The sequence below is a fragment of the Alligator sinensis genome, unplaced genomic scaffold (genome assembly GCF_000455745.1).
Source record: "Alligator sinensis unplaced genomic scaffold, ASM45574v1 scaffold448_1, whole genome shotgun sequence".
NCBI lineage: Eukaryota > Metazoa > Chordata > Crocodylia > Alligatoridae > Alligator > Alligator sinensis.
In genome coordinates, this window is record NW_005841870.1 from 4192566 (window position 1) to 4216038 (window position 23473).

The 23473-nt window shown below is 44.4% G+C and overlaps 1 protein-coding gene across 8 annotated transcripts in view; it reads left to right on the plus strand.

Annotated features, from left to right (window-relative positions):
- The first annotated feature begins 2130 nt into the window (after positions 1 to 2130).
- FRMD1 (FERM domain containing 1) overlaps positions 2131 to 23473 on the plus strand; it is a 65444-nt gene continuing 44101 nt past the window's right edge. For 3 of the 8 annotated variants that reach the window (XM_025195055.1, XM_025195048.1, XM_025195046.1), the window contains exon 1: positions 20764 to 21220. Coding sequence is in view for 7 of the 8 variants with exons in the window: in XM_025195048.1 (XP_025050833.1) it covers positions 21125 to 21220 (96 nt within the window). In the remaining variant the exon portion in view is untranslated. Of the gene's footprint in view, positions 2309 to 3457; positions 3577 to 4984; positions 5095 to 6934; positions 7123 to 18686; positions 18703 to 20763; positions 21221 to 23473 lie in introns of those variants that run through there. The other 5 variants (XM_025195036.1, XM_025195042.1, XM_025195033.1 and 2 more) reach the window with 5 other exon arrangements.

The following is a 23473-nucleotide window of genomic DNA, read 5'->3' on the forward strand; positions in this document are numbered from 1 at the left end:
TACAGTTACTACAGCTAATGCAGAGACATACTTCAGGTAACTTACCTACCTCAAATGCTGCTAGCAGCGCAGCTGTGGCAGAATGCAACTCCACATGGGCTAGCTGTCCAGCTTCTTACCCAACTTCTTGAACAACTTTTGCAGCCCATATTGAGCTCTGTGCTGCTGCCACTACACTTTAAGGATAGTTTGGGTATTCTCCATGACTTTTAGTCACAGCAATTACTCAACCACATACCAGGTAAGGCATTATATTGCAACAACTGCATCAGCCAAGCTGGGAACATAAAACTGGGCATCATCCACTTTCCACAGCCTGAAGGCACCACAGCTAATGACTGTGACTCACTGACTCCCCCAATGGCCTTATGTATGTGTTGAAAGGAATGTGTTAGTGGAGGGAACCATGCAGTAATAAAATGCCCGCAGGACACATGAATCACTCCTCACCAACACCCTCTGGGCTCAGTCAGCCAAAAAAGTCTAAACTCTACAGCCATTCCAGTACAGGACTGCAAAGGTGCCATCAAAACAATGCCATCGCCAGGATCAAGGGCAAGTAACAAACTTAAATGGATTGGCATGGGAACTTGATGTCACTCCATTCTAAGGGGGAGATTATCAATTAATGCAAGGAACAAAGATTCCAAATGATTCCTAGATGAAACAAGATTAGGGCCTCCGAGGACACAGGATATTCCCATGGTCTCACCACAACTTTCTCAGCAAGTCTTCCATTAAAAAAAAGAAGTGCTGTTCCAAACTTGTCTATACATGGTGAAACTGAACATGTTAAGAGATGTCTGGGTTGAGCAGAGGTCTAAAAGAGTTCCCCTTAAGGAATGAATATATATATATATATCCCCCACCAAGATTTCTTGCCTAGTAGTTACATAACATTTAACACATCAAATACTTAGGCCTCACAAGTCCTCTGAGAGACAGTACTGTTGTCCCTGGTTTTACAGGGGGACAAAATGAAGCAGAGAGATGAAGTTATTTGCCATAACCCAAAAACCCAGAGATAAAAGATGTTGAGGTTCTCCCTAATTCATGCTGCATTCAGCCCACTGGATCACACCTGTTTTTTCAAGGTGTGTGGGCATCTAATATAAGCAACTGATAATTTACTTGTGAAATTCCTAGGCAGGGAGAGGGAAAACCTGGAACCTGAAATGATGTGAATAGTTGTAATTAAACAGCTAAACATGGGGGGAGGGGGAATTATAAAATGACTGTAAAATAGCATCTTCTTTTTTAATATAGTATTTTGTTTATAATCAGGTTCAGAGGTTGTAAGGTTCTCAGGACAGCAAGCATTTTTTGTTTGTCACCAAACTGCAATATGCATCCTTTATATTGCTTTTTACTGATATAAGTACTGCAGAGCCAACTTAGGTACAGGAGAGCGAGCTAAATTCTAGTCTCTATCATCATCTAGAGCAAAGGTAGGCAACCCCCAGCACGGGTGCCAGTGTGGCAGGTGAAGGCATTTTGCTTGGCACGTTCACCTCGACCACCCATAGATGCCACCAGCATCAACAGTGAGGGGGGGGGCGGTGAGCAGATGGCACCGGCAGTGTCAGTGGCGCCTTTTTGCAGGGGTGCACCGCCATGCTCAGGGGGTGCACGTGGACCTGCATGTACCCCCTACGTGTCGCAGATGATCTTCCCCTCAGGGCTGGCAGCGACCCCCTGCCCCACGCCTGGCTCAGGTCCCACAAAGCTCAGCCACACCCCAGAGGGCAGAGGGCCCAGGTTCCTGGCGCGCTGGGGGAGCAAGAGGGAGCGAGCTGGGCAGCTCCTTGAAGGGCTTGAGGGAGCCCCGCACTGTGGGGCACAGGCTGTGCAGAAACGGGGAAAGGGGGAACTAGGACCGCACTGGGGCTGAACGCCCCCAACAGCGTTCCACAGCCTCACGGCGTTCCAGACTGACACCCCGACCAGCCAACCCCTCGCGGGCCCCGCCCCCGAGCCCCCCGGAGCCGGCCAATCGGAGCCGAGCGGGGGGCCGTAGCGTTCTCTCCGGCGTTACTATGCGTTCGGGGCGCCGCCTCTCCACGTGGGGCTCCTTTGAGCGGGCAACAAAGCGCCTGGCCCGGCGTGTTTACACCAGTCGGCCGCGGCGGCGCGGCCGGGGCTGGGTGCACGCCGCACTTGGCTGCTCGCTCTGCGGCTGGGCTTGCAGCGCCTCCCCCGGGAGGACGTGGTGCTCCCTGGCCGCAGCGTCTGACTCGCTGCGGTCTCTCCTGCGCTTGGCAGGATCCAGATCCTTCTCCCCTCCCTCCAAAAAAGAGGGGGTTCGGCTGTAAGTACCGAGGGGCGCTGTCGTGGCCGCAGCCCGGCTCCGAAAGCAGCAACGGTCTCAAGTTGCGGCAGGAGGAGTTTAGGGTGGATGTTAGGGGGAAACTGTCTCACTAGGAGTGTAGGGTGTAGCTGTGTTGGGCAGACACAGCTCTGTGGGTGAAGGCAGACAAGGTTCTTTGGGTGAAGGTGATATTTAGACCAACTGAATTGTTGGAAAGCTTGCTAAGAAAAAGAAATGGCCGACTATTTAAGTTGATCTATTAAAATATATCAGATTCACCCATGGAGTCTTGTCTGCCTGTGTCTCGCTAGGAGGCAGTGGAACAGGTGACCCAGAGAGGCCGGGGAGTCTCCATCCTTTCAGGAGTTTAAGCCCTGGGTAGACAAAGCCTTGGCTGGGGTGATCTAGTTGTAACAAGGGAGGCTTAAGTTGGGTATTAGGAAAAACTGTCACTAGGAGGCTATGCACTGGAACAGGTTACCCAGAGAGGTGGTGGACTCTCCATCCTTAGAGGTTTTTAAGACCTGGCTAGGCAAAGCCTTGGCTGGGATGATGTACTTAGGGCTGGTCCTGCTTGGAGCAGGGGTCTGGAGTAGATCAGTGGTTCTCAACCTTTTTTTTTTCTACCAGGACCCATTTGTAAGCATCGATGGCCAGTCTGGACCTAGTCAATAGCTTAAGTAGAAAATAGCACCCTGGCCCCTCACTCTTGACCCCTACTCCTGGGGTAAAGGGAAGGAGGGTTGAGCAGCCCCTCACAGACTGAACTCTGCCAGTCTTCACGGGAAAAGCCCCAGTTTTCCACTTTTATCTCCTTTAAAGGAGAATCTGTTTTTAAAGTTTGTTTGCAGCCCTTTCATATATTCTTGCAACTGATGTTTGGGTCATGACCTATGGGTTAACGCTGGACTCTCTGACCTCCTGAGGTCCTTTCCAGTTCTCATTTTCTAGGATGCTATGATTCTCGCTTGTGGGGCAGCAGATGGAAGCCGCGGTCTGTGTCCTGAAACACTTGGTCCTACTGCTTTGGGTATCTGAGTTGTTTGTGCTGCACCAGGTGCCCTCCTGTAGGCTTAGGGACTGACCTAAGGGCCGGGTAGGGTAGGGTAACCTCTTCCTTCTAACTGTGGTCTCCCTCTTGTCATCTAGATGACAGGTCCTCTGTTGCTGATGGAGAGGAAGGTTGGAAGTTCCTCTGAGCAGTTCTCCCTCTCACCCAGTGGATCTCACCTAGCTGGGATAGACCTAGCTACAGACTGTTATCACAGGTGGGGGGTAGTTTGTTTCTGGCACTGTGATTCACTTAAGGTTTTCCTGGCAAATGTCTTCCTTGAGCTGTGTTGGAGACATGTCCCAGCCTCTTTATTTAGGGCTTCCAAAAGCATTTTAGGAGTGCTAGATTTGTGGGATCTCCTTTGTAGGCTTGCTTCATGAACAGACTCTTTTTTCGGGTATTAATGTGTCGAGGTCATTAAATCATCATCGAAAATGAGGGTTGGAAGAGATCTCCAGAGGTCATCTAATCCAGTCCCCTTCCCGAAGCAGGACCATCCCCAACTATGTCCTCCCAGCCAAGACTTTGTCTTGTTGAGGCTTAAAAACCTCCACGGATGGAGAATCAAACACCTCTCTGGACAGCCAGTTCTAGTGCTTCACTGCTCTCCTAGTGAGAGATTTTCTTTGCATCTAACCTAAACTTCCCTTGCTGCAACTTGAGGTCTCTACATAAGAGAGCGAGTGGGCATCTAGAATTTGTTTTTTTTCTTCAGTACCCCCACATAGCCAGAGCTTCAGGGCCCCTGTCTCCACTCCAGCTTCTACCAGTTGACCTGTACTAGTGGGAAACTGCTATTTAAATTTTTAAGTGGGGCAGTAAACAGCTAATATGAAAGTTGCCTTCAGGTATGTTTCTTGTTTAAAAAAATCTTGAGCAGTAAAAGAATATTAGGATTTGGAAATCACTTGGGGGGGGGGTGTACTAAGGTAAGTTTTGAGGACGCATATATGTATATGCTTATATACATCTATATGTATCTAACTGCTTTGTACTATGTCTTTCCACAAATCTGTGACAAGGATATCCTATCTTAATATACATTAGGGTACACAAATGTATGAAGTATATGTTTTGAGGAGCTGTAACACAGTACAAATATAGATTAATAATGACAGTGTCATAGCTAATCTACCTTGGACTATGACTATCCCCTCTAAGTAAGGTTAAATTTTCAATTGAAGTCCTATGGATTGCAGACAGTGTCAGTAGTGTTCAGCCTTGTCAAGGGAAGGAGTTCTCATTTCGTCTACTGTCCAGTCTCTATTCTTAACTTTTGGGATCATGTTCGGTGGTTTGGGATTTTTTTTTCATAATTTATGCAAATAAATTTTCACCAAATTCTTAAAACTACTAAACGAGTACAATTAATAAATTCTCACTTTGATTCCTTATAGTTCTCTCTCTGGTAACTGCCATTTAGTTAAAATTATCAGAGTCTAAAGAATGCTTAACCGTTCCAGTATATGCCTGAAATGACTAAAACTATGTTGCCACAAAAGTAGTGAGACTTAGAAGTAGGACATGATGAGACTTTTTGCACATCAGTGCAAGTCTGTATATTTTTATTATATAAGAATGTTTATGGGTATGGCATAAATTTAATTTTTCTCCAAACACAGATTCATGATTGCAGAATGCCGCTTACACATTGTTTACATCAACAGCTAAATAATCGTGGTTATGGTCTCCGTGTGACAAATAGAAGCCAATAGAGATCTTTCAGTTGCAGGTGGAACATGCTAAATTGTTAATGTTATAAAACTATATTAATTACATTCACTGCCAGAGGAATTATTAATTCACATTTAAGGGTTACCAGGTGTTGTCTTGTGCCATTACAAAAGCTGAAGGGTATCATTTTATGAAAGGTAGGAAAATGCAGAATAAGTCTTTCCCCAAGGACTCTGCTCTCAGGACTATAGCCTGACAAAGCCCATGTGAAGAACAGTTAAGGAGGATGAAGGGTAGGTGAAGGGAAAACTTATTAAAGCCTCTGAAGTTTAAGTCTTTCGTTATGCCTTAATGAATCCTTCAGGGCCATCCTGGCAGGTTACCCCACAATATTGTGCTACTAGGCTGTGTGTAGCAAGAGAGAGTGAAATTGGGAGTAAAGCAACATAATTGTAATGACTACCACGAGCTCTTCCCTATTTCAGTGTCCCTTCTCATCTCTTTGGGGACGCAGTTAAAGAGTGGGGGCTATGGCATGCTGGGCAAGACTGACCCTGTGCCAGCAGCTCTCGGTCCTTGGTGAATTGTTTGGATGTTTTGTTTTCTGCTCTTAGAAGGCAGACTCAGTGAGGTGGCTGGAGTGAGGGTCTTCTTAATTTAGACGATTGTGGCATCTGGTGGGAAGGTTGTAACATCTGCCAGTAACCTTCTACCTAATAACCCAGGACATTTCTGCCTTTGCCAAGGGAAGGAGATCAATATACCCTTAGTCTCTGGGAGTAAGGGGATCATCTATGGAATAGATTGACTCTACTTTTTAGCTCCTTTGTACCATTGTGGGAGGAGGGGGATGGCATTGAACTTGTAGAGAGAGAGATGAGTGATGTCTCCAGACTGCTTTCTTGGGAAGTGCCTGTCATCTATATTGGTAGTTGCATTTCCTCTCCCTATGACATGAAAATCCTAGGGGTGGGGTTCTGTTTTGCTTTTGTTTTTTTTCTCTCCCAAAACCGCCTTTTTGGGTTTCTTTTACAAGAAGTATTAGTCTGCCTGCACCACCACTCGAAGTCTGTGTAGAGGGAGGGGGTACCAAAGTCCCATCTCAATGCTATTCCTTTTTGACTGGCTATGGTTCTACCTCCAGTATCTTTCAGAAAGTTGAGGAGTGTCCTTTGGTAAAGCCCAGTTCTCAAATTAATTGTGTAGAACTTTAAGGCACTTATCTCCTAGGAAACGTAGGAGTAGATTTTATTTGAATATTGCCACTTCCTGATTTTTATTATGAGAGAACCTGGAATAGCAATAGGACAGCTCATCTGCACTTCTCCGTTTATTCATTCCTTTACATAATAATCTTCTGATATCACCATTTGTTACTATGGAAATGCTCATAAAGTTCCCAACATCATGATTTTGGGGAAGGGAATGACCAACTAGGATAAATGGACTGATAGAGGAGTATGATCATGTTTTCGTGCAGATATCTCTAAATTTAAAAAAATGGAAATAAACTGACAATAAATTATATGTATAAGGAGATATCCTAAGCTCTTTTAAAGGACTTTCATTATGGTAGTCTTTACTGTCCATTATTGCAAAATAGCATCTGCCTTCTTTGGATGGCCACTTTTCTTAGTGAATTTTGTGATGAGTGAGAGTCTCTTGAAATGGTTAGCTGAGTTAAATATCCACTTATCAATTGCCTTACCTCTGTCTTCTCCTTTCAAAAGCAAAATGCTCAAAGGTGAATTTACATATGTTCCTCTGATTTTAATTTGAGTCTCTTTAATAAAGGAATTTTTGTGGACAGGTGGAGGGTAATGCCTGCTATTTTGGATATAAACACCACTTACTTAGTTAGTTTATTTATTTATTTATTTATTTATTTATTTTTGTAGCATTCCTCACAACTAGAAGATTCAGCAAACATTCTTTTTAAAAGATGCTCTTGGGATACCCCCATGAATTTGCTGTTACTAATCTGAGCTCCCAGCACTGCAGGTGAAAGGGATATAGACTGGTAGCAAACTTCGGATCTGTAAAGTGCCACAACAAAGTAGTCTTCCCACTGTTCAACTGATTGAAGGTAATGTAAATGACTTGCATGCTTGGTCTGCTCCAAGGTAACAATTCTATTGGTACTGAAATTCCTTTTAAATTACGGAGCTTCTTGATTATCTTAGTAGTGTTTAGCCCGAGCTACCTTAATTCTTTCTGTTGTGGTAGCCAGCTAGTAGTAGACTGAGGGACGTGGCCCATCCAAATAATGCTCTAGGTGTGAGTGGCTCCTTAAAATATTTTCCAGCCATCTTCTTTCTTCCTTTAAATTAGTATTGCTTCTGACGTGGTTTTTCACAGTTGCTTCTTGCGTCTCTCTTGCTTTCTATTTCAAGATTCCACCTTGCCAAAGACAGGAGTCCTTTTCTGCAAAGGAGGATTTTGTTTGGTTTGTTTTTCTTCAGCTTCTTCCTTTTTCTTTGGTTCCTAGCAGTGGCACATGAAGGTAATATCATAAGGCCTTGTTCCTGGTCTTAATTTTGTTGAGGTTTTGGCCATTTAATTGCTGTAGCTTGTGTTGTAATCAAAACTAAGCTGTGTTGCAGAAATAACGGACATAAAATATTTGGAAGTCAACACATTTTTTTCACAGCTGAATTAACAACTCTGCAGTCAGTCATAAAACTGACTACATTTAAAGACAGCACTGCAGAAATAGTGTTTCTTTCCTTTTTTTAAAGGAAATTCATATCCACAATGGTAAAACGTTTGAATGTCTGGATTTTGTCATTTGAGACTTAAGTGTTGGGCAGCATTTGAATTGTGGTTTGGAAGATGGATTTTCCTTTCTTGTGAAATTCACCCTATTTTCTAGATAGTATTAGCTTCACTATTCTTCTCTTGGATGGCTGAGAGCAGGTCTGGATGAGATGGTGTTAAAAGTGATTTCTCACTGTCTAGTTCTCTTACCAACTTGGCACCTCTGAAATTGTAGTGGCGATAGATTTTTTTTTTTTTTTTTTTTCCCCGGAGATCTCAGTGTAAGTGTCCCTCCTGGGGCCATGTTACACTTACTTAGTGAAGGCAGTTTTTAATTTATGTTTGGTACATGGAGTAGATTTGCTTTGGACTGATGCAGCCTATATAAAAATATTTCATTTTAGATGTTGTTTTTCCATCAGAAGATTGAAACATTTCATCAGAATCCAAAACATCCCACAGAGAGTACGTTTTCTTAATAACCAGTAAGATGCCTTTCCAGGCAGCTGAACTGCAATAAAAATATTAATTTTTCCTGGGTGGGGGAACCTATGTATAACCTCAAGAGGCTTGAAAAATGTAATGGTTACTTGGTAGAAGAACCGGTCCTGGACCGAGAGCGCTGGTAGATCCAAACACTTCCTTTCTGAGTAGTGTTGGCAGGTGTTGCCACCTTCTTCTGTCTTGTCCTGGTGCCTTGAATGGGAAGAGTTCATAGATGTTAGGGGCTGGAAGGGACCTTACAAGATCATTGGGTCCAACCCCCTTGCCATAGTCTCACGTTATTCTTTCCCACTAATGTGGTATAAAACCATTTTCACTACTTTCCTTCTATGTTATAAAGATCTCGGTAGACTTTTCCTTTGACCCACCTCAATAAAGATAAGCAGTGGTTCACAACAAAAAAATTGTTTCTGCCTTTACTCTTCTTTTGCATTTTGGTCAAAGAAGCAGAGGACAGGGCAGGGTGGCAGTTAGACTAACTGGTTAATAGAGGCTTCTGTGGGTGCACAAGTCTGCACAAGTCAATGTTATTTGTTGCACTAAGTGTGCACAAGTCTGCAGTGCAACAAATAACAACATTGATTAATTGAGGCATAAGCTTTTGTGGGTGACACCCCAGTCAAAGGAGCAGCAAACTTTGGAGTATTTTCTGCTCGCTGTGTATTGTCTTGGTTTTGCTCCCAGGTGCCTACAAATGGGCTATGCTCTGATGGGTTCCACAATGAAAGGACAGAATATGTGTATCTTTGAACAGAGCCAAACTCTTTATCAGTAAATATCTTTCCCAGTCCTGTGCTTTAAACGCTCCCCCCCCCCCCCCCCCAAAAAAAAAAAAATCCTATGAATAGTTTTCTTGGTGGTGAAGATGACAGCAGGAGCTGTGTCAATGAGTGAATTTTGTGCAGTGAAAACGACACAGAAATACCCAGCTCTGTACTATGTGGTGCTCTCCATTTCTTATGTCAGTGGTCTCATCCTATGTTTTTGTATGCATCTAAGCTAGCTGTTGGCAACTTTTTTTCTGGCGACAGCTTGGAATGAATCGACTCGGGTCCAAGGCAGTCTGGTGTTAGGGCCTAGCCACTGCTGCCGCCTGCTGCTTCTACCCAGCACCTGGCTGCGGTGAAATCCCCCCACACACCCCTCTCTACCAGATCCAATGACTCTTTGGGCCATAGGTTGCTTACCCCTGGTCTAAGCTAATCAATAAGTCCGTTGGTGGCTAAATCTGAGACTCAAATTCTTGTGCTTGGGTTATGCAGTCCAAACGGGTCCTCCAAAATCCCACCAGGTATGGTTCATCCATTTTTACCTGGGAAAGCAAAGCCACAAATTTCATAGAAATAAACATTTTTTAAAATAAGAACCTGGTCAGCAAATTGACTTATGCACAAATAAGCCATGAAGGCACTGGGAGAGATGGGTGATCTGTTGCTCCTTAAAGCATGCTTGTGACGAGACATATTTCTACAGAAAATGGTATGCTGGAAAAGCGGTGTGCACTCTAGGCTTCATTCTTTCAGCAGCTTTTATATTTATGTAGAAGTTGTGCAAAGAAATGTATGTGCTTATGTAATTGCACATAAATAGTATACTGAGGCTGCTGGGAAGCCAAGCATTCAAAATGAGGAAATGTCATCAAGTTTCCCTGGGCAACTTTAACTGGGGGCCTTATCCCACGGTTGATTGCCTTTTAATGTAGGGTTACCATATTTCCAGTTTCAAAAAAGAGGACACCTTGGGGGAAGGGCGGGTATATGATTGATTGCGGGGAGGCATGATATGCCCCTGCCCCTCACTCCCAAGCCACAGCCCCCCCAGCTCTGCTGCTGCCCCTTACTGCTGACCCACAGCCCCCTGCCCCGCCTAGCCCTGCTGCCCACACAGCTCCCTCCCCTCCCCTTCTCTTCCCCACAGAGCATGTAATGCCCCAGCCTTCAATCTGCTTCTCTTCTTCCTTCTCCCCAAGCCCCAAACAGCTCCTTGTTTGGGCAAGCCCAGGGCCAAATTAACCATTTAGTGGGCCCTTGGCAAGGGCAGAGGGGCCAGGCCCTCTCTCCAAGAGCTGGGCTCCAGAAGGAACAGGAACCTTTTACCCTCTTGATGCTCCTGTTGCGGGGGGGGGTGTACCCCAGTTCTCATTCATTCACTGGAGTTACTGTGGAGTGAGGGGAAGACTTATTTGCTTATTTTATTTGCATAGTCCCGGTAGATGCAAAATATGTATGTAGATAAGTCTCCTTGTTTGTTTTGTGTTGCTCACTGTGGCTTTGAGTGAGCTAATGAGACTTGGGTTGAAATTGAAAAGTAACTATACTTACCTAGGAGCACTCTTCCTCCCCCCCCCCCCCCCCCCCCCCCGGGCATGGGGGAAGTGTGCGGGAGGCTAACTTATCCATACTGCTGTAGGGGGAAGCCACAGCTTAGGGCCTTAGGCATGTGCATAGTTTGCCTATGTCTTAATCTGACCCTGGGCAAGATGAAAGTGTTGGGAAAAAGCAGAGGCAGAGCAAAATCCTGGACATTTGATTGCATTCCAGAAACCCACCCAGATGCAGGACCAAAAAAGAGGATGTGTCCAGGGGAAAACCCAAACATATGGTAATCCTATTTAATGGTCAACCTTCTATTGATCTACCTCTTGCCGGGTGTATCTTTGCAGAGTTGCTCTGAATGATTGACACTCTTAGGCTATAAAGTTTAAAGCCCAGACACCCAAGTTACTGTGTCTTCACTAGGTCTTTGTGCCCTCCTGCATGTCCTTGAGACTTAGTATATCCTTTGGTTTTACCTTAAGATAAACCACTTAGAAATTCTTCCACAATTAATCAGGAAGAATCAATCTCCTTCTGGACATATGGGTGAAATGGTAAATCTCTCATTTTGCATTGCATATTAATCCGAGTGAAAATAGACATGGGTTCTGGTCCATGCTCCTAACCCACCCAGCTGGCCTTGAGTGAAGGTACCACTTCACCTGAGTATGAGTGAGGTGGGCTTAGCAGCAGCACCACCCAAATAAGAGCTTGAGCTAACTTCATGATAAAGATATATTACATTGCAGGCAGCACAGGGGGTTCAGGGCAGAGGCTGCATGCAGCTCTTTCTGTTAGCGCTTTGTGCTGTATGCAGTATGTGTAGCACCAGGTCCAGCCTGCACACTACATGCACTGGCCCCTGCCCTGCATAGGGTTGGTCCAGCAACCCACAAGCCAGATCATACAGCTCCATGAGCTGGATCTGGCTTGTAGGGTCATATGTTTGATACCACCGTTATAAGCCATAAAACATACCCCCTGGTTAGGGATGATATGCCCTTTACAGTAGAAATACAGACTTGCTTAAGTCAGGTCTTGCACTTAAAGTGTTAGGGGGTGGCAGAGAGGCTTGTTTGTTAGTTTATGTATTTATTTAAATATGCTTTTTGCCTGCTCGAGTATTATCCTCATTGCTCTCCAGCTTTGTCTGTATTTAGGAAATATTATTATAAGGGTGGTACCCAGAGGATCAAATCTGGTCCAGGGCTTTGCTATGAAAACAATCCAGTTACTGGGTGTTCATTCCCTTAGTTCATTTACATATTTGCGTGGTTTATTATGAAGTTGTGTACCTGACTGCCCAACTCTAGTTGCCTTAGACTTGAGTTCAAGAAGGCTGGCTACTTCCTTTCCTTTTTCATGTCCTCGTGACAAGGTATTTAGGAGACTCCAGATTTTGTTGGAATCTGACATGGCTGCACTTCTGCTGTGGCCTTGAACTTGCAACTTATGGGCTGTCAACCCTGCGCCTTAGTGCCCGTCTCACCCCAGCCCCTCCGCTGGCCATTCTGCTGCCCAAAGCTAGTAATTGTGAATCAGTCTGCCTATACTGGCGCTAAAATATCTGAAGTGGTTTTACCAGGCCTTCCCATTGCCCCACAGCTGACTAATGACCTGTCAGGTTCTCCCAGCATCCATTGGGGCTGGGACCTGCTGAATAGATGCTTGCAGGGAATTGTGCCCAAAAGGTTTTGAACTGAATTGAGTAGGGAAATGGAGGTGAATTTGGTACTGATCTTGTTACAAGTTATGCTTTACATTTCCTATGCTCAATGGTGGAGGAAGACTGTCATGCAACAACTTGTGAATCTAGTTCAGTAATTTTTCAGTTAGGATGCTGTAAGATCCTTTTTGAAGGTGTTGTGAGGTGCTGTACAATACTAGTACTGCTAGGTATGCCAACACGTACACATAATTCACAAGATAAGCCCAGAGATTTCAAATGGGAATCCATAGCATCAAAAACATCCTGACCTGTTGTGGTCCTTTCAAATTCTTTGCAACAAAAGATTTGCTCTATTCTTTTTCTGCAGTCCAAAATGAGTGAAAGCCAGAAGCTGTCATTTTATGAGGGGTGCCTTAAACCCCAAAAGGTTGAAAACCACTGATCTAGGGTCCCTTGCAAATCAAGGAAAGTGATTCTTCTACTCTCTTTGGCACTGGTGAGGCCTCACTTGGAGTAGTGCGTCTAGTTTTGGGTGCTACACTTCAAGAAAGATGTGGCCAGATTGGAAAGAACCCAGCAGAGCGACAAAATGGTTAGAAGCCTGGGAAATGTTGCTTACAAGGAAAGACTGAAAGAAGTAGGATTTTTTTTAGTCTGGACAGGAGAAGAACGAGAGGGGAATTTGATGACTCTTCAGATCACTGCAGGGAGGATATAACAAGCAGATAGAGAGGCTCTTCATTGTAGCTAAAGAGGACAAGATTAGGAGAAGAGAGCCTCAAGCTACAGCAGAAGGCACTTTGGTTGGGAGTTCAGGAAAAATGTTTGGACTCTGAGGGTGGTTAAGTATTGGAACAGGCTACCCAGATAAGCTGGGGAATCTCCATCCCTGGAAATTTTCAAGAGTAGATAAAGACAGACACTTAGGTGGGATGATTTTATTCAGGAATGATCATGCTCTAAGCAAAGAATTGCACTAGCTGACCTCATGATGCCCCTTCAAGCCCCACTGTCCCATGATCTAGTCTCTTTTTGATAAGAGAAGATTATCTTTATTACAGTTGCTGGGCTGGACCTTGCTAATTCTTAACTTTGTGAAAGTGAACTGGTGTGAGGGTTTTGTTTTGTTTTGTTTTTTTATATCTAGGAGTAAGTGGGACATGAGTAGAGTTGCAAATAATCTTGCCCTTTTATATTGCTGCTCCATAATATTTAATCAGAGGCACTTGGAAAGGCAGGGACCTGGATATGTTTTCCAAAATGTATTAGAGTGTGTACTTGTATTTTTATTTTTTTTAATTTTAGCTGCCAAAGCCCTCTTTTGTCATTCTAGCCACTGATAAGATTCCTAACGGGGAATAAGGAGTAACCCAATTAGCAGATTCTTTGATTTGTTTCATCTATACTCTAGAGTGGTCTTCACCAGGCAATTACGTGTTGAAATGTGCTTCTTTAGCAGCTAAAACCTTAAGTAATGTTAAAAATGCCAAACATCCCAGAAGCAGATGATTGACTTCAGCTTTCATTAATTCATCTGAAGTTCATTTGCTAGGTTTCGAGGGTTTAATTGAGGTTAAAGGGTCAGAATCTGTGGTAAACAAAAGAATGGCGTATGGAAGTCTGAAGTTGTGTGTACTTAAGCAAGAGCATTTCTTCTGGCCCCTGGTTTCCGTTCATTGGCTCTTCCAGGTTCACGTTATACTTGTATTGTGAATTTCCACATTTAGGTTAATGATTGCCTGGCTGTTTGTCACATTCCAATATCCCTCGTGAACATGGAAGGCCGAGCCAGGCTTGTAGCCTTCATCTGAACAAAGGAGTTTACCTTTCTTTCTTTCTTTTTTTTTTTTCCTTCTTTACCTCTTCATTGGCATGGGAAAGTATGGGGTTTTTTTTTTAAATTTTAAAATAAATCAGATACTTCTCCTCGACATAACAATTGTTCTCTTAAAATCCAAATGGATAAAACAAAACATGAGCTCTCCTTTTACTGTTTACCTTTGTTACCTACACCTCATTTTACAGAAGATGTGCAATTAGGTGTCTCTACAAAGGTTCTGAACTTGTTTCAAAAAGTGATGATACTAGTGACCTACGAGCATGGAGTCACTATACAGGTATCTATTATTGTACATACAATTGTTCCCGGTCTTGGTGTCTGGAAGCAAAGAGAAAAATCACTTATTAAACTTTACCCACAAGAATTTCTCACTTGTTCTTTCTCATTAAAAAAATAATCTATCTAGAAGATGCTCTAACTTGCCACCTTTTTAAGGAGTCAAATCTGTCTTACTCCTAAAGTATTCATGGAATCATAGAAAATGAGGGTTGGAACGGACCTCAGGACATCATCTAGTCCAACCCCCTGCTCAAAGCAGGATCATCCCAGCCAAGGCTTTCTCCACCCAGGTCTTAAAACTCTCCAAGGATGGAGGTTCCTCCACCTCTCTGGGTAACCTGTTCCAGTGTTTTACTACCCTCCTGATATCTAACCTAAATGTCTCCTGCTGCAACTTGAGACCATTGCTCCTTGTTTTGTCATTTGCCACCACTGAGGACAGGGGAACCGCCCTTCAGGTAGTCAAAGGCTGCTATTAAATCCCATCTGGGTCTCCAGAATCCCAGTTCCTTCAGCCTCTCTGCAGAAGTCATGTGCTGCTACCCCTCACCATTTTTGTTGCCCTCTGCTGGATTCTCTCCAATTTATCCACATCCTTTGTACAGTGGGGGACTCAAAACTGAACACAGTACTCCAGATGTGGCCTCACTAGTGCTGAGTAGTGGGGAAGAATCGCTTCCCTCAATCTGCTGGCAACACTCCACCAATGCAGCCTGGGATGCCATTAGCCTCCTTGGCAACAAGAGCACACTGCTGTCTCATATTCAGCTTCTTGTCCACTGTAACCCCCAGGTCCTTTTCTGCAGAGCTGCTGCTTAGCCTGTACCGAGTGGATGGGATTGTTCCTTCCTAAGTGCAGGACTTAGTGTATTATACACATTAAAAACAAAAATTTCTCATGTTGACCTGAAAGGGCTGGTTCAAAAAAACATGAACTTTCTACCTTCCTCTTTTATTAACTAACTACACTAAATCAATTCTTGGGGCTCTGTGAGAAAACAAATGCTGCTTGCATGTTCCTTGTATTAAATGAGATGAGTGTCCTTCTGAAAAGGAAGCAGGAACATTTGTTTTATTAGCAAAAAAATATTTATTTTGCAAGCTGAATACATAAAAATGAAGAGAAGAGGTCTTCTTGTACCTGAATGCAGAACTGAAGGGAAGGGGCAGGGGGAAAAGTCTCAGGTTGGATTACATTTTTGGTTTGGTTTGGTTTCTTTGTTTGGCAGTTTCCTTAGCCCTTTTCAGTGGTAAAATGTGAAATAAGCTGCATCTCGTGGACAATTTTTTTTTTTCTTTAATTGTTTATATTAAAGAGCTGCCAGTGCTTTGTGCAACAGGAGTTGGCATATGGACAGACAAATTAAATGGAGTTAAAACGAGTGGGCTCGGCACGTGTCAGCTTCGCTATGGTAACTTTTTTGTGCGTCTACTCTTGCCCCATGGCAAGTGCAAGTAAAACAGCAGCAGCTCAGCCCTGCTCATTCAGGCATAAGGCACTGGTTTTAGCTTCAATCTGTAGTAGAATAGGAACAGCTTGCACATGGCAAATGTCTGTCTCTTTTATTTATTTATTTTCTTTTCATGCTTCACCCCTGTTTAATTCAGTATAATTTATTCATCGATCTCTGTTCTTAGTTTTCACCATACCTCTTCAGCTTTTTTCCTCCCGCATCAGTCTGGCTTGGTTTAAAACAAAGCAACTGCAAATGTCGCATGTGGTTGGGGGTTTTTTTGTTTTGTTTTTATCAGGAAGCAATTAATTGCTCGTCTGCGGGGCGCAGGAAGGAGTGGGGGGTAGCTCTCCCCCTTGCTCCCACCACTCGTCTGGGAAGGCATGGGGACCGCTGCTCCCACCACTCGTCTGGGAAGGCATGGGGGGGGTGTGCCCCCAGATCTGTGTGGGGTGGGCGGTGGCAGCGCTGGGAGGGGTCTATGGGGCGTCTGTAGTGGATTTTTTTTGCAGTGGCTGCATCCCACCCTGCCCACACCCCACGCAGATCCTAGAAACACTTTCTTCCCCCCGCCCCGGACAAGCCATGGCTCTGTCCCATGCCCCACCTGCCCCAGCTGGGCAGTGCCTGCCCCACTCCCTCCTTCACCACAGGGCCTTGATCTGCACCCCAATGCCCCTTCCCTTCCCAGCACAACAGACTTACCAGCTGCATGCAGCTGTATGAGAAATAGGATCGGTATCGGCCGATATGCCTCCTTAAAAATCAGCTATCAGTATCCACCCAAAAATCTCTATTGGTGCCACCCCTATTAATTAACTTTCTAAAAGTCAGTCTATTCCCATCAATAGTAAAAAGAGCCAAACTATATCCTTGTTCAAGGGATGTACTAAGTAGTTTCAACACCACTAATTCAGATGCTTAATTTTTACATTAAAGTAAAACAAAAAAAGAGAGCTTTCTGATTCACAGTAGACATACATGAGCAACAGCAAAAAGATGTCAGTGATGATTTCAGTGATGTGTCATTCATTTGTATTAGAACTTTGTGTCTTAATTTTCTAATACTTGTATCAGAGCAATCCCTTGCCTTTAATTTGACAACTTTTATGATATTCTTGTGTTGGATTTTCTTCCTTGCGTCTTGACCTAAAGGTAGAAAAGGTGAGAATTCTGCACCAAGGTTATTTATAGAGTATACAATGTGCTGTACCCAAATTATGCATCTTTATTGTTATCTCAATCTCTATTTTGGCATGCCATAAATTGTGAATATACAGTTCTTGGTATTTGGTACCTTCCAAACAGCACATGAAAACACAGATAATGGGACAGAAGTCACCGTGTTACTTTTAACACTCCCTGTTCATGCTGGGTTTGGGGGTTTTTTTGTTGCTGGGTTGTTGGTGTAGCCGTGTCAGTCTAAGGACATAGGCAGGCAAAGTTCTTTGAGTAGATGTGATACCTTTTATTGGACCAACGGAGTATTTTTTTGTTGGGTTTTTTTAAGTCAGTTGTCTGTTTTGTGTCATCTGGGGAGGTCTTGACTGGGCTTTTCTTTTCTCCTTTAACATCACATTTTGTGTCAAGTTGCAGGCAAACCTTTGGTACCAGAAGGCAGCTTCTGTTGACAAAACTTGGTAGTTAATCTCTGAGAGGATCTAGCTGGCATGTTTTGAGTAACAGCAAGGGGTGTATGGCATGTTTTGGAACATGAGAAAGTAGAGAGGTTGCTCTCCCATGGCTTTTCTGGGCTCTGAAAGAGCCATTTCCCATGCCCAGGAGAGGTGAAAAGGCGGTCTGCTGCTCTCTGATTGTTTCCCTTGGGTTTTATTTTATTTTTGTTGCGTTTTGCCTTCTCCTCCATTGTCACCTGGAGAAGCTTCTGTCATGTTCATTAAGAGAAGCTAGCAGGAGCAGGAAGAGTTCACGGGGAACTCAGTGCAGGTTCCCATGTAGCTATCAGTAGCGACCAAGCATGGGATCTGCTTGGGACTCCCCCCACTTCCTCTTCTCCAGTAAGCTGTTAAGTATGAGAAAGAGGGAGGGCTTCATATCATATCATGCTCTGAAGGTTAGGGTCATTCCCTGGATGATTCTGACCTCCCCTGGACACTTGTCCTTCAACCTGGCCCCCTTTCCAGTGAGAAGCTTATATGTCTAGATTTTTGCATGGATTATTCCAGGTTTGGGCTCAATGAGTTGCATTGTGCCTGAGGAGAAAAACTGTCTCAACGGGTTAGACCTGGAGACCTGATCTTAGGCTATGCCAACCCAAAGCTGTCTCTATCCACAGACAGCAACCACCACTGCCAATCCACCAGAGTGCTTGCATTCACTATGCTTTAGAATTGTTGGTCGTAGCCGTGTTGGTCTAAGGACACAGGCAGTCAAGGTTCTTTGGGTAGATGTGATACCTTTTATTGGACCAGCTAAATAGTTGGAAAAATTGTTCTTTGCAAGCTTGCAAAGAACAAACACCCTTCTTCAGGCATGGGTAAAGGGTGTTTGTGCGCGAAAAAGCTTGCAAAGAACAATTTTTCCAACTATTTAGCTAGTCTAATAAAAGGTATCACATCTATTTAAAGAATCTTGGCTGCCTGCATCCGCCACGTATTTCTAACAGCTGTGTGTAGCTCCACAACAGCAGCTATGCTGCCAGGGTGGAAAGTGCACACTAGAAGAAACCAGCTGCTGAACAGACGAGAGCAACTAGCTGAAGGCATGGGTTTTTACACAGCTTATTTTAGCTCTGCTGGCAGAATTTTGTAGTGTAGGCCAAGCCTGGATTTTGAGCTGTTGAAGACTACTTCCTTAACCGGGGAACTGGTGGAGGGATCAGAAAATGGTAAGCATCTCTCTGAAGACAGAAGCTGGTCACAGGGACAGGCCCACAGGGGTGCAGCGGTATGGTTGCATCCCCCTTTCTGCCACTGACCGAGGTGCATGAGGAGCACCAGAGCCACTTCTGCCCTGCTCCAGCTGCAGGCCCTTGGTGGGGTGTGGGGTCAGCTGGGAACAGCGTTGACAGCATGCGAGTTCCTGGTTCATAGATTGTTAGGGGCTGGAAGGGACCTTGCAAGATCATCAGGTCCAGCCCCACTACACTAGGCACGAAGGACAACTGGGGCCAGGTGATCCCAGCGAGGCAACCATCCAGTCTCCTCCTTCAAGCACCTGTTCTGGCCAGCAAGGGACACCTTGGGAGGTGTGGGCAGGGAGTAGTAGACACAGGAAGGAGGGACCTGCATACTGCTGCTGCATCCCCAGCTGAGTCTGGCACCCTGCACAGCTGTTCCCCATGGCCTGTGGCAGGAGGAGCTCTAGGGCTGTTCCCCAGCTGGGGACAGCAGCAGCATCAGATGGGTCTCCTCCACCCCTCCTTCATGCTCTTGCTCCCTGGTGCCCCGCACCAACCCAGGGGTTCCAGCCATGCCTTGCCCACATCCCCAGTGGTCTGAGAGGCAGTATGCCTTTACTTAAATCTTAGATTTGCCTATGGCTGGACACAGTTTGGACTGTTTGGAGCCCCCAGCATTGTCTTTTTGTTCAACCTGTAATCTGGTTGGGATGAGCCAAGCAATAGGCTCTCATCTTTCAGTGGGGTGAGGGGAGAGGGCAACTTTCAGAACAAGCTGAGGTTGAAAGAAGGCTTTATTTGCTTTTGCTACTGACTCTATCTGGCCTTTGTGGGTTAATTGGTAAGTTAAACAAGACCCAGGGGCTTCCTCTCATCCTGACAAGCAGGAAATAGGGTGGGGCGGTACCATTCAACACAAGCAGGGCTCAGTGACCTAATCTAGCGGGTTTTCTCCGAGTTTCTGGCCAGCTGTACTTCACTTTCTTGGGTTCGGTATGGACCTGCTTGCTTTTCATCTAGGAGCTACTGTCCTTGAGGTATGGTGGTGTCCTTGTAATGCCATCGGTTACATCTGAAGGAAGGAGGTAGAGCTGGGTGTCTTGTGCAGGTGTGGAGCGAGGGCACTAAAGAAATCCAGGACTGCTTATGTGCCTCTGAAAGGGAAATTGTTAATTAGAGCTATACAAACAACCCAGATCATAGCCTTGCTTCTTTCCGTCAGCAGCTGCCAGTTGTCCTGGAAGAGCCATTTTCTTGCACCAAAAAGAATTCCAGGGGGAGTGTAAATAAACACGGGTATTTGCTGAGTAGGAAATATTTAACCCAGCTAATTTCAAGTTGCAAGAACTTAAAATGGAAAATGAGCAAAAGCACTATTTACTGCCAGGAAACCTGTATCTCCGAGTTTAGTTTCTATTAATTTATTTATCAATTTTGTGTTTTATCTGTGGTGACTGTAATTGGCTCCGTGGTAACTTTGTATGACATTCTGGATTGTTGTCTTGTTTTCGTGTTGCATTTCTGCAGCTTTTATTTGCAAACTAGCAATCTAAGAGCTATTAACTACGTCAGGTACGTTCAGACATCAAAAACTTGTCTTGCTAAAAGTGTCAGATCAGCAGCAAAGTTCTGCCTTCCTTTTCTTACCCTCAATGCTTTTTCTCCTTTTTGGAGTGTGAATAAGGACTCGTAAGTTTCCCCCAGGGGGAAAAAATATACAGCCTGGATCCAGGCTTGTTCACACCCAACAAACTCGAGCTCCCAACTGGGTTAAATATTTGCTTGCACTAATGATCATGAACCATGAAGAGAGTGCAGCCTCCCCTGCTGATGTTTCATCTTCTGGGGAATTGCCTGTAGTGTCATTAGGTTTCTACTACATTGCCTCATAATCTTTTTCCTGGCATTTTAGTAATCTAAATATGTGTAATTGTTTTATAACCATCTCTGACGAGTCAAGTGACTGCCTATTTAAAGGTTGAATGTTGCTGTGCCAGCGCTAAAACTGAGATCCAGCTCTTAGCTGGCAACATAAAAGAGTGAGTCAGGAAAAGGGAATGCTTGCCGCAGGTGGCACCTGACCATCCCTTGTTAGTTTTCTGCGACTTGAATTCCCACCTCCGGAGTGACATCACTATACCACTAATCGATAAGAGGGCTGACTAATGCTAGAATAACTTGGGGATCTTTCTGCAAACACAGAGAAAAACTGTTTTGGAATGAAAGAAGAAACATCCTGTTAAATATGGGCTGCTTGCTGTTCAGTACCCCCAGTCTTGTTCTTGCAAGTGTGGCACTGAAGTCTTATGTTTCTGGCAGGTGTGAGGGATGAAGGGAGCTTGACTTTGTCCTGAGAAGAGTTCCACATTACTGCCACACTGGTGATGAGAAGCTTGCCATCGGCTTTGCAATGAGCAAACAGCTACTACAAAGCAAGATGCAGCAAGAATATCGGAACATTTGTGTCCTTTTGCCCAACAGAGAACAGCTTAACTTAATCGTTGGGGTGAGTTGATTTAAAGTTTTCTTCTGAGATGTTGGCACCACACATACCTCTTGTATTTTAATAGCCAGAGCTGTGATAAGGCTGAGCGTATTAACTGTTATTGTTCTCACAGATGTACTCTGCTAATCCATTGACCTAGCAGCTACTGACTAATTTTAACATAATTGCTATTTTTGTTTTCTAAAGGCTAGACCAGCAAAAATGCTAAATTTTTACTTAAATCTCTTCTTTTTACCTTTGAAAATGAGTCCCCAGTTTTTAATTCCCTTTCACTCTTCCAAAATGTTTTGTAACAAATTGAAATGAAGGTCCAGCCACTTAGAATTAAATGTGAAATGGCTTGATCGGTTGACTTTGGCAGACACGGCTAATTTACATTAACTACCCTGAAATTTCTCTCAACTGTTCAAGCTGGAAGAATTCAGATGCCGTTTTGTAAATGAGTCTCTTAAAGAATTTATTCTTTTTGTCTTTTGTTATAATATATATTTTTAACTTGTTTAAATAAAACAGTGATACATGCAAAGGGTGCCAAGTACTTTGTAAAAGAATTTATTATCCTCACTTTTCCTGTGGAGGAAATCTGAAGCACAAAGAGGTGAAGTAGCTAGTAAGAAGTTTTTACACCAGTGGCTCTTAACCATTTTGGACTCGAGGAACCCCTCTAACTTTTTGTGAATTAAGTGGTGCCCAGTTTCAAAAACGAATGTATATATAACTGTGCATACCTTTTTGCAGAGGGGCCAGGCAATGAAGGTATGGGATTGTCCAGGCAGACACAAAGCACCTTGATTGAGAATCCCTACTTTTACACATACACATGTATACAGAGTTGGATCTGTTGACTCCATGTATGGCATCATGTCCACTAGACCACGCTCCTTCCTTTTGTAAAAACAGGTTACCATATGAGAGAGCAGACTGATGCATGAAGCAGTTGAGTTCTCTTGCTTGTTTGCTATCTACATTGCGTGCTATCCCTTTGGATTGGATGATGGTCTGCCTAGTTCAGTGGTTTTCAGTCCGTAGTGTGTGGCCCCATGGTGGTCTGCAGACTGGCTAGGGGATCTGCGAAAGATGACCGTGATCAATGAAAAGTATGTGAATACTGACACTTGCAATTTGAAGGGATCCACACCTCCATTTGAAATTTGTTTAAGGATGTGTAAATTAAATAAGTTGAAAACCACTGGCCTAGTTGTTTTAGGTTATTATCCCAAGGGGGAGGAGAGAAATAGAGATGGATATGGTAAATTCCTATTCTAAATATGTAGCAAAGGTGAGTTTAGAAAATATGCATGCTAATCTTTAAAATCCACACAAGAATTTTCCCACCTGCTGTGCTGAGATCTTACCATCACTGGAAAAAAAAGCATGGACTAGGTTGATCAGAAACTTAGCAACAGGCATCAGAGCTCTTCCCTTTTAGGTCACCAGTTCAAATCCAGCCCAGGGAAGGCAACTGAAAATCACATGGTCTGATAGCTGTCCTAGTGGAATAGTGGTTTTAGTTAAGTCCCTGCTGGATAGTACGCTGTTCGAAGACAGTTGCGGGTAGGTGTTTATACTGTCTCTGTCTCTCGTTGCTAGCTCTTTTATTTGTTTAAGCAGATGCAACAGGTTTTGAAGATTGACCTACCCGCACATCTTTGGTCACTGACTCAACTAAATGTTTCCAAACATTTTCTATTGATATTACGCCAGTGCTGGCAAGTGCTACAGTAGAAGAGTCACAGGTGTTTAAGCACCATCTTATGTAAACCTCAGAGCAAGTCTGGGTGACAACAGTATTTGAAATTAGAGGTGCACCAATATATCAGATCAGTACTGATAAAAGGAAGATTAACGTTATCAGCAATCAGCCTTTTTTGGCCAGTGTAGCTGATAATGTCACCAATAAATGCTGCATGCATGCAGCTGCAGCGCACACGCAGCCAGGAATGCAGCCCGGCAGCTTGGACAGCAGCGTCCAGTTGGAAAGTCTGTGATGGGTAAGGGGCAGGGGGGAGGGAAGGGGTGTGGGGAGGCAGATCGAGGGCCCCCACAGTGAGGGAGGGAAAGGGGCAGGGGGTACTGCCCAGCCAGGGCGGTGGGCCAGCGCTGCCCAGCCAGGGCAGCGAATGCAATCCCAGGAGTGAGACAGAGCTGCGGGCGGTTTGTTTGAGGGTTGCGGGGGGTGAGAAGTGGGGCAGCTCCCCATCTATGCATGCACCCCTGGGGAGGCATGGGAGATGCATGGGGCCCCCCCCCCCC